This window comes from Phoxinus phoxinus (genome assembly GCF_949152265.1).
Source record: "Phoxinus phoxinus genome assembly, chromosome: 7".
Classification (NCBI taxonomy): domain Eukaryota; kingdom Metazoa; phylum Chordata; class Actinopteri; order Cypriniformes; family Leuciscidae; genus Phoxinus; species Phoxinus phoxinus.
In genome coordinates this window covers 5,694,201-5,707,333 of record NC_136882.1, presented here as the reverse complement: position 1 = coordinate 5,707,333, position 13,133 = coordinate 5,694,201, and the positions used below count along the sequence as shown (strand labels likewise).

General features: G+C 38.7%; 1 protein-coding gene across 7 annotated transcripts in view; it reads left to right on the top strand.

Moving 5' to 3' along the window:
• osbpl6 (oxysterol binding protein-like 6) overlaps positions 1 to 13,133 on the top strand; it is a 90,333-nt gene that overhangs the window by 69,154 nt on the left and 8,046 nt on the right. For all 7 annotated transcript variants that reach the window (XM_079618935.1, XM_079618934.1, XM_079618932.1 and 4 more), the window contains 7 exons: positions 1,166 to 1,303; positions 2,190 to 2,277; positions 2,700 to 2,953; positions 6,040 to 6,177; positions 11,267 to 11,330; positions 11,422 to 11,500; positions 11,587 to 11,731. In XM_079618935.1, coding sequence (XP_079475061.1) covers positions 1,166 to 1,303; positions 2,190 to 2,277; positions 2,700 to 2,953; positions 6,040 to 6,177; positions 11,267 to 11,330; positions 11,422 to 11,500; positions 11,587 to 11,731 — 906 coding nt within the window. The remainder of the gene's footprint in view (positions 1 to 1,165; positions 1,304 to 2,189; positions 2,278 to 2,699; positions 2,954 to 6,039; positions 6,178 to 11,266; positions 11,331 to 11,421; positions 11,501 to 11,586; positions 11,732 to 13,133) is intronic.

The following is a 13,133-nucleotide window of genomic DNA, read 5'->3' as shown; positions in this document are numbered from 1 at the left end:
TCAAAGCAAAGGGAGATATTTGCTTTTAAAGAAATAGTTTTTTAAAAACTACTACAAACGGCTGGTAGAGACTACACGAGCTTCCTCCCGGGTTAGTGACATCACAAACACTAAAATTTACATAAACCCCGCCCCCTGAACACGATTTATAGATTATCAAGACTAACTAACCATTCAGAGACGTCCTGTTGCTTCTACATGTTGTCACTTCTTCTTGAGTCTCTCCATCATTGTCTGACTCCGGTTTGTACATAAAAGGCTAAAAGTTTTTGACATTTTCAGTGTGTGTGTGTGTGTGAGGTAAAAGGACACAAGCTCTTGAAGCTCCGCCCCCTGTGCCGGGAGCAGCTGCTCATTTGCATTTAAAGGGACAGACACAAAACTGTGTATTTTTGCTCACCCTCAAAAAGTGACAATTTTAACATGCTATATACAAATATCTGTGGGGTATTTTGAGCTAAAACTTCACACACACACACACACACACACACACACACACACACACACACACACACACACACACACACACACACACACACACACACTCTGGGTACATCAGAGACTTATTTTACATCTTGTGAAAAGGCCATAATACCACCCATTTAAACTCACAATACGATATTATTGCGAAACTCCAAGATATATGATAAAAGCTTACCAAAAAATGTACTTTTGATTAAAATGCTAAATTTGGTATGACATATATGGGTGTGTAAATTAATATTGGACTTGGACAGTGCTGGAAACCCAAAGCACAGGGCAATAGAGACACCAGAATAATTAAATATTCACCAGAATAACAATCTTATTTTAGATTAATATGCTTGCACTCTTTCACTGACTAGATATATTTAAAATAATCCTGGACACTTTTCACTGGTAACATCAGACATCTGGCGTTATCAGGACCCACAAATATTCCCCCATTGCATTATTATACATTATATTCAACATTATATATAGTAGTTTAATGTAGTACTGACACTAAAACTCTCTAAACTTGAATTTTTTCACACATTCATTTTTATTTTGGGTGAACTACACAATACAGATTGTTGCATTTTTGTATTGCGATAAATTGTGACACGATATATTGTCACACCCCTGTGTGTGTGTGTGTGTGTGTGTGTGTGTGTGTGTGTGTGTGTGTGTGTGTGTGTTGTAGGCAGGTGAGCCGCTGCACGTGGGCATCCCTCTCTCTCAGCAAGTGTCTAACGAGAGCCGGCTCTCCATGTCGGAGTCGGTGTCCGAGTTCTTCGACGCTCAAGAGGTGCTTCTGTCCGCCAGTTCATCAGAGAACGAGGTGTGTGTGTGTGTGTGTTCATGTCAAAGACATCAGCAGAAGGTGAAATACAATTCAATTTACTTGCACTTGTGTACATTACTGTTCAAAAGTTTGGGTTTGGAAAGATCTCTTAATGTTTTTAAAAGAAGTGTCTTCTGCTCTCCAAGGCTGCATTTATTTAATCAAAAATACAGTAAAAATTGTGAAATATTATTATGATGTAAATCAGCTGTTTTTTATGTGAATATATAGTAAAGTGTAATTTATTCCTGTGATCAAAGCTGAATTTTTCAAAAGTACAGCATATATTATAAAACTTTACTGTCATTTTTGATACATTTAATGAATCCTTGGTGAATAAAAGTATTAAATTATTTAAAAGAAAAACATCTTATCAACCCCAACATTTTGAATGATAGTGTAAATTATAAGATTATTTTTCTCACTGTAACATTGATGACTTATATTATTATTAGTTTTAATGACTAATATTCTATTAATATATAATATATAAGATAACATTATTATTATTATTAATAAGAATGACTGATGTATCCAAACGTGGGTGTATCATTGCATTTATCAGTTATGTTTGTGGTTTATTATCTGTCATCTGGGTGAGCATCATCTGTCTGTTGAAGTGTTTATTTGTATATTTGCACACTGCAGTAGGTCATTACACACACACACAATCGCACACACACACACACACACACACACACACACACACACACACACACACACACACACACACACAATTTACAGTTATTCAGCACTGCGCAAAATGAAAGGCATCTCTCTCTCTTGCTCTCTCTCTCTCTCTCTCTCTCTCTCTCTCTCTCTCTCTCTCTCTCTCTCTCTCTCTCTCTCTCTCTCTCTCTCTCTCTCTCTCTCTCTCTCTCAGGCCTCTGATGACGAGTCTTACGTCAGCGATGTGAGTGATAATATATCCGAGGACAACGCCAGCGTCACGGATAGCGTTTCCAGACAAAGTAAGATCGGCCTCCCTGCGTTCAGTAGAGCCGTCCTGATGGGACACATCATGACCTTTACTCACACACACACTCACTCACTCGCTCGCTCGCTCGCTCACTCACTCACTCACTCACTCACTCACTCACTCACACACACACACTCACACACACACACACGCACACACACACACACACACACACACACAGACACACACATGAACTGAAAGACAAATGCTCTCACAAATATAGTATCTACAGTATTTAATGTAAAAGTCTAACGATTGAAATGTGAATATAAAAATATACAATCTAACAGTGTTAATATCACAGAACACATCAAGAGCTGAGGGCATATTTCACTCCAAAGATTTTTCTGTTGTAATAACCCTGATGGTAGATCACCAGTCACGATCACGAGTAACGTGTTGTTTCTCCCCCAGTGCCTAACGGGGATCTGTCCAGTGGTGCGTTTCGTAACGGCAGGCGCTCGTGTCTCCCTGCTCCCGCTCCCGACACGTCCAACCTCAACCTGTGGAACATCCTGAAGAACAACATCGGGAAGGACCTGTCGAAGGTGTCCATGCCGGTGGAGCTGAACGAGCCGCTGAACACACTGCAGCACATGTGTGAGGAGCTCGAGTACACCGAGCTGCTGGACAAGGCAGCCCAAACCGACGACCCCTACGAACGCATGGTACGCTCCAGCTCTTAAAGGGACAGCGCACCCTTAAATAAAAAATCTGAGATCAACTACTCACCTTGATGTCATTCATATCTTTAATGAAACCTGAGATATTTCTGTCCCTCCGTTGAAAGTCCAGGTAACCAAAACTTTGATCCTTTAAGTTTAAGTACATAAGACAAACCAATGACCCCTATGAACACATGGTACGCTCCAGCTCTTAAAGGGACAGCGCACCCTAAAATAAATTATCTTAAAATAAAACAAATTTTCCTCTTTATTGGTGTAGAGGTTGCCCCGGGACAGTCTGGGAAGGCTCCATTAATGTGTGTTTGTGTCACACGACACACTCCTGTTAGGCATTCTGGCCTAGGTGGCTGCACAAATTAATTATAGATTTATTATCAATAAGCAGCGAAAATACAAAACAAAATGATATAATCTTGACTAAATGATGAGACATACAAAAGCTTGATGTGTTTTATCGAGTTGATGTGTGCGTTGACAGGTTTGCATGGATCGCCTCAGATTATTTGCATTTCAATACCGCGCGGTCTCTGTATGCATGTTTACATTAGCGGATGAGTTGCCATGAGAACGACTGACATCTTATATTTTCATACAGATTACATAAAGAGAGAATATTTGTTTTCATTTTAAATTAGATAATTTTAAATAAAATGTTTTAAAAAAATCTAGCAAAATGCGCCGGCGCGTTTGTCGACACCAGAGGGTTAGCTTTAGCCTAATAGGAAGGAACATAAATTGTGATTAAAAATATATGCTCACTCACATCAAGACGCCGCTGGGGTGGTGGAGTCCATGCAGGAGGAGCAGCGTTTGGCACAGCGTCGCTTTTCAGCGCGAGCTTTCTGGAGAAACCCATCTCCACCTCAAGCAATCCCGCGTAAAATGCAGGTTGCACACTCGAGCGATAGCCGGGAACTCACGGTCTTCCAGGCCAGGTGCAGCAGTGCACTACACCTACGTACCATCCTAACCACTGTACTAAATACAGATAAAGCTAATGCTAAAAATCTACGCTAACTTGAAGCTATCCTAACTGATGCAATACTATGCTACTAACTAACTATGCTTCTAACAATACTACACTAACAACTATGCTAATTAACTACCTAGGCTACAAAAAATAATCTAAATAACTATATAAATGCTATGCTAATATACGCTATCCTGATCGTTTTCAATACTCGTAATTCTAACTCCTGACTCGCTACAGTGGTTTTGGAGGAACCAGATGCGTTTATACCAGGGGCGTGGTGAGCTGGTACCCTCTTACGTCACAGGGCACCACAACATCCAATAGGAAAATTAAACTGCAGTAGCCACCGTTCAACCTGAAGAGGGCAGCACCCAGACGCTTTCACACCATATATTGTAGAATTAAAACACTTACTCTAATCAATGAACAGCATTAATGAAGCCCCAGTCTTACAGATCATTAACTAAAACAACTTGTTTTAGGGTTTAGTTACCCTTCAAGGGGTTTTCTGTGCCTATAGTCATCTGTCATCCGTCTTTCAATGTAAAAGTCTTCTCTACTGACTGACTCACTCATAAAGACAGTCTTTGTCTCCATCTATTGGTGAAATAATGTATATAACTTCTGGTTTACGGTCTGGGACTATTTTTTCCAGCGGAAGGAAGGCTTTTAGTGATTTTACTTCATGAAAGTTGCATAGATACATATTTTTCGGGTTTAATAGTTGTATTGTGTGGTAACTGTTTTATAAAAGCAATAAGGTACTCGAGGCTGTGCTGTATCGTGAATAACTCAAGAAGGGGCCTAACAACGCCCTTCAGCCGTGACGTACGATACAGCACAGCCTCGAGTACCTTATTGCTTACATATATATACACACACACACACACACACTCACACCCAGTGCTATAACAGGAGCTGTGGAAGGGCGAGCGGGGCCTGAAGCAGGAACACATGTCCCCTGTGGAGGAGAGGGAGGTGGGAATTTACCTCTGGCCTCATTAAGTCCTTTAAATGAAGCTCAGTTGTAGTGTATAGTGTCCACACACACACACACACACTGACGCAGACTCTGACACACTCTGCTCACTGCAGCGATACCGAGAGTGTAGTAATGATGTGTAGGAGGACGACCGCTGACTCTCTCACACACACTTACTGAGACAATCTCATGAAACCTGGCAAAAGCGTAAGAATAAAAATCAGAAACTATATTTTCAATAAAGATATAATGAAGCCTATTGTTAGTGTTTTGTGACATTATTTTCATTACACTTCATGAGACAACCAGCCAAGCAAAGTTTCTTCCAGCAGGGAAAGGCTCAATGCCCACAAACACAAGTGTTCACACACACACACACTTATATATACATCTGTATATGAAGACTTCAGATGCAAAAGATGCTAGAATGATAATTTTATCAAACTTGTATGTTTATGTTCAGTAATTTCACTTTAATGACAATTAATAGGTCATTTTCATTGTCATTAAAGTGAAATAACTAAACATAAACATACAAGTTTGATACAATTATCATTCTAGAAGAAAATTTCAGATCGCACTTCATATACAGTGATATATATATATAAGATTGAGATATATATATATATATATATGATATTATTATATTAAAGTACTTTGCCATTTAAATATGATTTATTAATAATAATATTTATAATTATTATTATTTATAGTATTTATTTTTCCTGAGAATAATGTCACAATGCACATTTTGCACAAAACAACAACACAAAAAGGTCCCTAGAAATGTATTATTTATTATATATGTATGTGTGTTTTCTTTTGTTTTGGGGCTGAAATATGACCTTACTCTTCTTGTTTCTTATTTTGACTCTTATAACTTGGAGAGCATGACCTGACCCGCTCTTGACAGGTTTTGTTGTGAGATCAGTTGTGACCCGAGACCATGTGACTGTGTGTTTGTGTGGATGTGAAGCTCTCTGAAGGCTCATTCACTTGATTATCTTGTTTCTGTAAGCACTGCTCAGTCCGTATGAAGAGCACACAGTCTATCTGGACTCATGGTTTAGTAGTAATGAGTGTATTGACAGCTTGCTTTGTTTGTGTGTGCAGGCGATCATTGCAGCGTTTGCAGTGTCAGGATATTCCTCCACCTATTACAGAGCGGGCAGCAAACCCTTTAACCCTCTCCTGGGGGAAACATACGAGTGTGTCCGTGAAGACAAAGGATTCTGCTTCTTTTCTGAACAGGTACATTATTTAACACACACACACACACACACACAGTGGTGCAGTGCTACAGTGGAGGACAGGAACTCACCTGGAACAGGTACTGTGTGTGTGTGTGTGTGTGTGTGTGTGTGTGTGTGTGTGTGTGTGTGTGTGTGTGTGTGTGTGTGTGTGTGTGTGTGTGTGTGTGTGTGTGTGTGTGTGTGTGTGTGTGTGTGTGTGTGTGTGTGTGTGTGTGTGTGTGTGTGTGTGTGTGTGTGTGTGTGTGTGTGTGTGTGTGTGTGTGTGTTTTGCTGATAGCAAGGCCGTCAATAGTCCTCTGGCGAAGGTTCTTCCTGCTTGACTTGAAAAGGCTCTTTGTCAGCACTGAACTTTTACACTGTGTGTGTGTGTGTGTGTCTGACATAATGCAGTGTGTTCATAGAGGAAACACTAGCACAGGCTCATAGTAGTGCTATTCATCCTGTTTTATGTCACATCCACACACACACACACACTGATATAAACTGACTGACATGTGTCTCCCTCCACTGGAGTCTGTTGATATGTGAGAATGAAAGAGAAACCATTCAGACCATTGTTGTTCCGCTGAATAAAGACATTTAATTCCACTACTTTACTCAGGAAAGCATCTACAGTCAAACCAACATTTATTGAGACACCTTTCTATCCTCACTTACATAAATGAACTATATTGCCCTGCACCCACTAGTAAAAAAATATATAAAAAAATTATATCTGGTGTCTGAATAATTTTTGGTTTAACTGTATACCAGAGGAATATTTTTGTGGCCACTTAATTTTGTGGAGACTTAATTAACCCGTGCGTCAATTTAAAAAAAGTTACTCTGAGGTCCATTGGGGACAAATATGTCTGTCAAAAAAAGGAATACAAAAAACGTGTAAATATTCGTGAAGACAACTTATCTTTTTATTCCGTCCGAACTGAGCCCTGAGTTACACATATGATGTTTGTGAATTTAAAAGATAATAATGAAAGTCAAGAAAGTCGCAGTTTGTCATAAAACAGAAGAGTAACACTTAGTTTTATGTGAAAATCGCTCAATGAACTACATCTCTCGTCGCGCACTATACGTCACCGTTGCTCGTGTGTGTGCAGTCTGGTACAACACACTCCGGCATGAAGGCGTAACGTTACGATTATAACGTAAGACTACAGAAAACATGACAGACGTTAGCTTCAGTAAAGTTAGCTTCAGTAAAGTTAGCTTCAGTAAAGTTAGCTTCAGTAAAGTTAGCTTCAGTAAAGTTATCTTCAGTAAAGTTAGCTTCAGTAAAGTTATCTTCAGTAAAGTCAGCTTCAGTAAAGTTAACAGCTTCAGTAAAGTTAGCTTCAGTAAAGTCAGCTTCAGTAAAGTTAGCTTCAGTAAAGTTAGCTTCAGTAAAGTTATCTTCAGTAAAGTTAGCTTCAGTAAAGTTAGCTTCAGTAAAGTTAGCTTCAGTAAAGTTATCTTCAGTAAAGTTAGCTTCAGTAAAGTTAGCTTCAGTAAAGTTAGCTTCAGTAAAGTTAGCTTCAGTAAAGTTAGCTTCAGTAGAGTTAGCTTCAGTAAAGTTAGCTTCAGTAAAGTTAGCTTCAGTAAAGTTATCTTCAGTAAAGTTAGCTTCAGTAAAGTTATCTTCAGTAGAGTTAGCTTCAGTAAAGTTATCTTCAGTAGAGTTAGCTTCAGTAAAGTTAGCTTCAGTAAAGTTAGCTTCAGTAAAGTTATCTTCAGTAAAGTTATCTTCAGTAAAGTTAGCTTCAGTAAAGTTAGCTTCAGTAAAGTTAGCTTCAGTAAAGTTAGCTTCAGTAAAGTTAGCTTCAGTAGAGTTAGCTTCAGTAAAGTTAGCTTCAGTAGAGTTAGCTTCAGTAAAGTTAGCTTCAGTAAAGTTATCTTCAGTAAAGTTAGCTTCAGTAAAGTTATCTTCAGTAAAGTTAGCTTCAGTAGAGTTAGCTTCAGTAAAGTTAGCTTCAGTAAAGTTAGCTTCAGTAAAGTTATCTTCAGTAAAGTTAGCTTTAGTAAAGTTAGCTTCAGTAAAGTTAGCTTCAGTAGAGTTAGCTTCAGTAGAGTTAGCTTCAGTAAAGTTAGCTTCAGTAAAGTTATCTTCAGTAAAGTTATCTTCAGTAAAGTTAGCTTCAGTAAAGTTAGCTTCAGTAAAGTTAGCTTCATTCATTGAGAGAAAAGGTATGACGTCAACATGTGCGCCTTTTGGGTTTGTAGTCTTTGTAATTACGTATGTTCACAGTCTTACACCTCAACAGTTTTACACCAAACTGTGACTTTCTTGACTTTAAAATGTATCTTTTAAATTGACAAACATCATATGTGTAATTCAGGGCACAATTCAAACGAGATATTTGTTGTCTCTCGCCATTAACTACCATACAATATTTTTCCGAAATAAGGTCCCATGGTGGTCCACCGGAAGGGGAGGGACTTAGTCTTTCTATGAAGGCTAGATGTCTCGTCGCGCTGCTGGCCAATGGAGGTCGACGTCCGCACACGGCGGCCATTTTGCCACAGGGGGCTCGCTCACTCCTAAGATTGTTTTAATGCTGCATGTACTTTTTAAATAACCATAACTTGCTAAATTTTCTACCGATTTTCAAACGGGTTGGTTTGTTATAAACGTCAGAGATGTAGATGTATGACACTGCGTACTTATGAATAATTATAATATTATATATTTCAACATGTCATGGTCAAGCATCCAGAATTATAACCACGTTAATAACGTTTGTAAGAAACCAAACCGTTTGTAAATCCGTCAAGATTTCAGCGAGATAAGAGTATTTGTGTTCGTGCAGATCACTCGCCTTACAGAAAGCTTCCCTGTGACAAGATGGCCGCCGGTGATGCCGTTAGAGACATCTAGCCTTTATTATGTATATCTATGGTCGCGTCACGTCTAGTGTGGACAGACAAATAATTTGTCGCTGGAATCTTATCGCAATGCGTCTGGTTAGGAGACAGTGTTACTCAATCACACGACACCGTTACTACACAACGCTGGGAGATCCAGTGAGGAAATGTTTGAATTCGCCGCAGTATTAATAATAACGTCGATGCGACTATAGTATCCAGCTGCAGACCCGCAGCACCACCAGTTTCAGAACCCCAGCGCCAGAACCGGAAGTGAGGTGCGGAGCTTACGTTCTAAACCGGGTAACGCGTTTTGGAGCGTAATTTGCTTAGACACAAAACGGTATACTTTTATTACACACGAAACGTCATACTTAATACGTATGTTATAATGATACATTAAGGTACAGAAACATTGGGCTTCACCATATTTTTAATATCGTGGTCCGTTGTATGCATTTATATTTACTATGGTTCTTTTTTTATAATAATTTTTACAATGTATTTACCTACATATTGTAAATACAGTTGTTATGATAACACATTTATTTCTATTTGTATATAGGACAGTTAAGCTGTCATTTGTAACTATACAAGAATATAGAAACTATTTAGCTATTTTAGTAAAATGTTCTTATTAAAGTGGTAGCCTACTACAAGCAGGAGTATGTTGTTTGTGCACCAAAAATTGACACTTACCAATCAGGTATTTCAAATAATTGTAAACTAGCATGAGAGAAAATGCCACAAACTATTGTAAAGTGACATATACCATTGTTAAAGTAATTATGAAAACTGTCACCAATCATTCAGAAGTGTCCTGGACCTTGACACTGGCTTTTCACAATGCAGAGTAGTGTACATCTGTAGATCCTATATTATAATGTGGATACAGCAAGTCAAATATTTGAACAAAACATTCGGGAATCTCCAGAAGGAATATATGTTAAATTAATTTGTAGTTATTGTAGACTAATCCCCAATGTTTAGTCAATGGTAGCTTATAAAATGTATACACCTTTTTCAGTAAGCAGAGACAGAAAAGAGACTCAACAAATATGTAAGTTAAAGTAATGAATATTTAGAATAAAAAAGGAAAAATTACATAAAAGCAGATCATCATTCATTCAGCGCTGTGTTGTGGTTGCGCTGTGTCACGTGACAAGCAGTGACGCGTCACCTTGGAAACCATAAAGTGACAGATTCGAAATAACGGTCGCCTTGAAAAACTCACGCTGGGGGGTCAATTAGAATATTTTAAACTTACGTGTGAAAGGGTTAACATTCTTCAAATTAGTGAAAATTCTGTCATCGTTTACATGCTTGTCTCATTGTAAATAACTCCTCACTTCCGGTTCTGGCGCTGGGGTTCTGAAACTGGTGGTGCTGCGGGTCTGCAGCTGGATATATCTCCGATGCGAGATCTAGTGAGAAGCATTCTCTGTTATGAACCATAAATATCAGATCAAACAGCACTGATGTGGAAACCAGGAGAATGTTGAGTTAAAGAAGGCTTTTCAATCCACAAATCACCAACATTCACATGGATTTAATGTAGTACGCTTGCTGTACCCATGGCATTGTAGCAGAAATAGTTGAATGTTTTCCACACTTTTAATTTCAGGGTTCGTACAACCTTTTGAGAGTGAAATTCAAGGACTTTCAAATGCTTCAGAGGTTTTCCAGCACTTCAAAGCTTTATATTATACAGTTAAAATGTTATTTTTAATGTCATGATTAAAAACAATATTTGTTCAACTATCAAAGATTGTCACAATGTTGGAAAACGTACACGTGGCAAACAAACGCTTTATTTTAAAATAAAAAATACATAAAATGATCACTATAACCAGTAGATGGCGGCAGAGGCGCACTTATTGGCTTATTAGCTATTTCCACTGCCTAATATAGTTGGGGGTTTTGTCACATGTTTTGCTTTTATATTTAGATATTATAAAATATGAAATCATCAAGAAATCCATTTATGTCAAAGTGCGAAACTTTTTGAAAAAGTCACAAATTCTCATGAAAAACAAAAACTTGCAAAGAATTACACCGAGAGTGAGTAAAGAGCGCTGCTTTTATAATCACTGAAGATCTTGCTGTCTTTTGCTGAAGTACAAGCTCTGGTATTTCTTGCAGGACGTGCAGATCGAGTTATTATTAATTTCTCTGGATTAATTAATGCTAATTCCTGTGCTTCCTCATAAACCTGAGCGAGTGATTGTATGTTTCCCGTGTGTGTTCAGGTGAGCCACCATCCGCCCATCTCCGCCTGTCACTGCGAGTCGCAGAACTTCTCCTTCTGGCAGGGTAAGACTGATAACACTCCTGTGCTTTTGCTCTCTAAGCCTTTTATCATCACACTCAAGTGTGTGTGTGTGTGTGTGTGTGTGTGCTTCAGACGTCAGATGGAAGAATAAGTTTTGGGGGAAGTCTATGGAGATTCTTCCCATCGGAACGGTGCATGTCATGCTGCCCAGGTACAGTCTCCATCTGTCAGTCGTCTCCTCCTCATATCTCCTCACCGATTGGCTCCTGTAACTGCAGCGTGTTTTTGGTGTGTTAGTTATGGTGATCACTATGAGTGGAACAAGGTGACGACGTGCGTCCACAACATCCTGAGCGGGAGACGGTGGATTGAGCATTATGGAGAGGTCACGATCAAAAGCACTCGCAACACCACCTGCATCTGCAAGCTCACCTTTATTAAGGTACACGCTCATCTGCAGTCATATATCACAGATGTGAATGTGCTTTATTGTTAGGGGAGGGGCCAGTTTTAGCCCCGCCCCAAAAAATCCTGAACACAGCAACGGTGAAAAACTGTTTAACGGTCTAACTCCACAATTCAGTACTTCACAGGTCACAGTCTTTGTAATATGTTTTAGCAATACATACATTTATAATGTGTTTTGGTTGTTTTTTTATGCAATCGCAAGTGTCTTAACTGTGACTGTAAATGCAATTAAGAAAAATAACATTTAAATGATCATTTTGCTACTGTTTTTGCTTATACTTATAAACCAGTTGCTTAACTTATAAAGCGTTAAAATATGTATTCAAGTTACATATTCAGGCTATGTTTACACGGAAACGATCTGAAGAGAGAACGCAAAAGTGGCGTTGCGTTATCACTTTTTATTCTGCGTTTAGACGAGCGTTATGGGGAGGAAATCTGCGTGCATATGGTGACGCAAAAGTGTGTGAGATTGGATGTAGTGTGCACTCCAGACGGCTAGGTGGCGATGTGAAGCACTGAGAGTGAAAGAGACGCTGACACAGTTTCTCATGTTTAATACGGTAAAGCTGCTGCTTTAACCCTCGGTGCTCTTCGCGTGTCGCTCAAAAATGACAGAATCTTTTATTATTTTGGTCAATGAAATTAATGCTATATTTTAGTTTGATAATGTTTTGTTATTTTCCTGTACTGGCGCATGCCTGTGACGTAAACGCGTACGCGACGCCTTCACTGTCTAGCAGACTTTTGTTACCCGGTGGAGCGTTTTTAAGATTTCCACTCTGGAGGGTGGTTTCACTTTTTTGCGTTTTTAAGGCCCAAAAACGCCGTCGCCGTGTAAACGACAGGCACATCCGCTAACATATTTTTACGTTTTCACCCGTGAGCGTTCTCGTGTAAACAGGGCCTAAAACTAGTGTATGAAATGGCAAATGTAAATTATATAATTGATTTTTCATTTTGCACCAACATTTAAATACAGAAATGCATTGTCATTTTAAATATTACATTTCAAATTGAAAATTGCTACCCATATGCTTCCATATCAAATATGGACAAAGGGAGTGAGAACGGGTGAAAATGCTGAATGAACAGAGAAATGTTTTGAAAGCACATCGGACTGACAGTGTTGTACATCACCGGGGAATAAACCTGCCAATGACTTATGACAGTTGGCAGTCCCTGCATTTTCAACTGGTTTAAGAAACAGTATTTAAAAAAAGAAAACATTTATTACAATTTAATATAACTGTCTTCAATTTAATATATTTTAAAATGTAATTTAGTCCTGTGATGAAATTAGAAATCATTTTAAATGATTTTGACAAAATTGAACAGCGGTTTCATGAACAGCTGTAAAAAAAAGATTCCTGCAA